The sequence below is a fragment of the Limulus polyphemus genome, unplaced genomic scaffold (genome assembly GCF_000517525.1).
Source record: "Limulus polyphemus unplaced genomic scaffold, Limulus_polyphemus-2.1.2 Scaffold4828, whole genome shotgun sequence".
In the NCBI taxonomy this organism is placed as follows: domain Eukaryota; kingdom Metazoa; phylum Arthropoda; class Merostomata; order Xiphosura; family Limulidae; genus Limulus; species Limulus polyphemus.
Window position 1 is genome coordinate 61,634 of NW_013670438.1, and position 4,740 is coordinate 66,373.

General features: G+C 31.3%; 1 protein-coding gene across 1 annotated transcript in view; it reads right to left on the reverse strand.

Annotated features, from left to right (window-relative positions):
• Window positions 1-961: 961 nt before the first annotated feature.
• The window catches only part of LOC106471741 (orexin receptor type 2-like), a gene marked incomplete at its 5' end in the record, with an annotated part of 19,722 nt that continues 15,943 nt past the window's right edge, over window positions 962-4,740 (reverse strand). The window contains one exon of the mRNA XM_022400350.1: window positions 962-2,011. Within this exon, the coding sequence (XP_022256058.1) occupies window positions 1,848-2,011 (164 nt within the window). The remainder of the gene's footprint in view (window positions 2,012-4,740) is intronic.

Genomic DNA, 4,740 nt, shown 5'->3' on the forward strand with positions numbered 1-4,740 from the left:
GAAATCACTAAAGCCATAGATATCCTCCTATGTTTCTGAAATCACTAAGGCCATAGATATCTTCTTATGTTTCTGAAATCACTAAGGCCATAGATATCCTCCTATGTTTCTGAAATCACTAAGGCCATAGACATCCTCATATGTTTCTGAAATCACTTAGGTCATAGATATCCTCCTATGTTTCTGAAATCACTAAGGCCATAGATATCCTCCTATGTTTCTGAAATCACTAAGGCCATAGATATCCTCATATGTTTCTGAAATCACTAAGGTCATAGATATCCTCCTATGTTTCTGAAATCACTAAGGCATAGATATCCTCCTATGTTTCTGAAATCACTAAGGCCATAGATATCCTCCTATGTTTCTGAAATCACTAAGGCCATAGATATCCTCCTATGTTTCTGAAATCATTAAGGTCAAAAATGTAATATTTTTTTAACTGTACCGTAATACATTAAGCTAAAATAAAAGTTGTTTTGTTTTCTTGTGTCATGTACACAGTAAACTTAAGCCTGTATGGTATCTTCAAACTTGGTTAAAGAAATAAGCAGTAAGTAATGTTAGGTTCGGAATATAAGTACCACACACACATCATAAATGATAGATATTTGACAAGCTTTATCGACGTGAATCAGACACGATGAAATTTTACATCACTAATCACGTTTCTATGTTACCAGACACCTGAATAATTTCCACTGGTTTCAGAGTTTCTTGTTTCAGTAATATTTCGAAACTTTACGGTTAAATAATTCGGTCAAGTGTCATCATTCTGGCATTAAGCCATCAATGTACGTGTGTTATAACGAATATGAATTTTTTTTTAGCAACGAGAAGGTTTTTAACTTTGCCATTTGCAAAGTATTTTACAAAAGCAAACCTATGGCCATGTGGTAGATTATACAATACAAAAACAATTCACCTTACGCTAAAAAGAATCATTACGAATTCTTTATTTCTTCAGATCCATTACAGCAACATCGAAAGAGTAAATAATACAATAAGGTTACAAGTGTACATCTTACGTCAACAGAAGAACTGACAGTATGAATATAAATAACAGCCAGTAATAAATTACACGACACTCCCAGCAGTAGAACAGAACACAAAAACAATGTCTTCACAAAAGGTGTTACCACTAGTTAAATATCTTGTTACCAGAATATACCTTATTACACAATATTTAGTTACCAGAATATACCTTATTACACAATATTTAGTTACCAGAATATACCTTATGACACAATAATTAAGACATTTAGACTAGTCACAGCTCGATCTTTGTGATACAATTAATTGAATAGATAAATAACATTATACAATAGGATATAAAAGCAGAAAGATTAACAATGTTGTAAAGGAAGTTTTCCAAGTTAGATCATTTCCTTTAAATAAACACAAGAAAAACTGTGTAATTCTCGGTTCTGATCCAAATATTAGATTTATATTTCTTTTGTATTGTTTTTATTGATAGTAACACCTAATTCTTATAAGCTTCAAAATTTTGTTTCAAAAGAAACGAACTGTATGCAATGACGAATGACCGGAAACATATTTTTGGTAGATTTCGTCATCTGGCGCAGTTGATCATGGAAAACAAGCCTATTTACTGCAACTTGATCGGAATGCGTCAATAGGAAACATATTACTATACTCAGCTGCAGGAGTTCTATAATGTGACAGAGCCCATCTATCTTGGAGTACATGTTGGGAATGTTCTGATTTCATGCCAGCCTACCTAAGGAAATGTAGCATAGATAAAACATTTAAGCCCCATCTTGGTAGTTGAACTCGAAGGTGTTCACTGGGGCAAATTTTCACACTTCTCGTCTCTTTGTTCTCAATTACGAGTAATGCGTGATCGAATTAAGGTTGATGTTTTCGAAATGCGTGGTAGAACTTGTAAAGCGGGATTTATAAGCATTAGCAGTGTTTCTAGAGCGCCCTCTGTACGTTCGTCGAAGACACAAACAAGCAAAAGAATTTTTGAATTCTTTGCGGAATTTTCCTGAAATGGAAATCCATGGCAAAAATTTTAATTCAAAATTAAATTCCACTGATTAGAAAATCAAGAAAAAATACAATAAATATGTAAAACATAAAAAAACAATAAAGGTGTTCAGGAAGAAAATTTTAAAAGAAATTAATTGAAAATAACAGGAGAATCTATTTAGAAGCTAATAATAGCATTTAATCAATACACATAAACATAATAATTATTAATTTGAGCTTAACTATTAAGAGGTTTGTTAACGTCATATAAAATGTTAATTAATTATGAGTAAAAACGAAAAAACAAGATATTATTAGAAATTCCAGCGTTCCAGTTATTCCTGAGTTAACTGCTTAACATTGTTTAGTGCTCATTGTTTCAGAAACTTAAAACAAACAATTCCTGAGTTAACTGCTTAACATTGTTTAGTGCTCATTGTTTCAGAAACTTAAACCAAACAATTCCTGAATTAATTGGTTTAGATTGTTTAGTGCTCATTGTTTCAAAAACTTAAAACAAACAACTCCTGAATTAACAAGTTTAGATTGTTTAGTGCTCATTGTTTCAAAAATTTAAACAACTCCTGAATTAACAAGTTTAGATTGTTTAGTGCTCATTGTTTCAAAAACTTAAACAACAATTCCTGAATTAACGGGTTTAGATTGTTTAGTGCTCATTGTTTCAAAAACTTAAACAAACAATTCCTGAATTAACAGGTTTAGATTGTTTAATGCTCATTGTTTCAAAAACTTAAAACAAACAACTCCTGAATTAACAAGTTTAGATTGTTTAGTGCTCATTGTTTCAAAAACTTAAAATAAACAATTCCTGAATTAACTGGTTTAGATTGTTTAGTGCTCATTGTTTCAAAAACTTAAAACAAACAACTCCTGAATTAACTGGTTTAGATTGTTTAGTGCTCATTGTTTCAAAAACTTTAAACAAACAACTCCTGAATTAACAAGTTTAGATTATTTAGTTTTCATTGTTTCAAAAACTTAAAAAAATTAGGTGGTTACATTTAGAAGTTATAGATCTGTAGCTGAAAAAACTAAAAGGAAAATCCATAATACATAAATATCAATTACATAATTTATGGTTTTACAATATTATTAGGTACGACATTTGGTAGGGAGTTTGAAACGATGAGTAAAACAAAACAACAACAACAACATGAATATTGGATTATCTTTTATGAAAAACACTTATAGTGAATAAATAAATCAATATCGTGAGAATAAAGAATATCCTATTGTTGTCCATTAATAACATTTTCACGAACAACAATATCTCTTCTCTCGTAAACAACAGTGAGAAAATGGTATGCGTTTATTTAAATATAATAAACCTATCTTGTTTTATTCGTATTAACGTACTTTAACAAAAAGTGTTGATTCCTAGTGTTTATTATACATATAATAAGCATCTTCCAACTGCATATAATATTCGATTACTTACAGAATCCGTTCTTCTGAGAGTGAAATTCATCTCACTAAAATATGGTTTTGAGTTTATTTGATTACAATGTAAAGATATACTTAAGTTTGAAGTCCAGGAATATTTACTTGTTTAGCCCAAATCTTCACAATCTGCGCTCTGTCCACCGTGGGGAATATAACTCCGGATTTGAGCATTGTAACTCCTGAAACTTATCGCTGAAACACACTGGTGGACTGAGAATAGGAATTAAAATGTTTCATATTTGTCTCCTACCAACATTCTTTCATTCATGATACATTTTGTGAATGTTACACAATTACCAAATTGAAAAGTCGGTGGAGTACTTACTGTCTAGCCGTATTTTCCTACTTTGGATTACTTAATTAGAATTAATTAAATTAAACAATAGTTCGGAACACAAAAGAAACTAATCCTCAGTCTCCTCTAAAACAACATGGCACTATAACAAATGTTACAACATGAATACGGTACATTTTCAAGATATTCATTGAAAAAAAGGTTAGTCACACTTTAGGTGTAATGATAATGTAACAACACTACCTAATATCTGCATAATATTCAGCCTTTTCTCCCCTGTAACAACACTGCCTAATATCTGCATAATATTCAGCCTTTTCTCCCCTGTAACAACACTGCCTAATATCTGCATAATATTCAGCCTTTTCATCCCTGTAACAACACTACCTAATATCTGTATAATATTCAGCCTTTCCTTCCCTGTAACAACACTACCTAATATCTGCATAATATTCAGCTGAATATTATACAGATATTAGGCAGTGTTGTTACAGGGAAGAAAAAGCTGAATATTATACAGATATTAGGCAGTGTTGTTACAGGGAAGAAAAGGCTGAATATTTTTTTCTTCCCTGTAACAACACTGCCTAATATCTGCATAATATTCAACCTTTTTTCCCCTGTAACAACACTACCTAATATCTGTATAATATTCAGCCTTTTCTTCCCTGTAACAACACTGCCTAATATCTGTATAATATTCAGCCTTTCCTTCCCTGTAACAACACTGCCTAATATCTGCATAATATTCAACCTTTTTTCCCCTGTAACAACACTACCTAATATCTGTATAATATTCAGCCTTTTCTTCCCTGTAACAACACTGCCTAATATCTGTATAATATTCAACTTTTTCTTCCCTGTAACAACACTGCCTAATATCTGCATAATATTCAACCTTTTTTCCCCTGTAACAACACTACCTAATATCTGTATAATATTCAACTTTTTCTTCCCTGTAACAACACTGCCTAATATCTGCATAA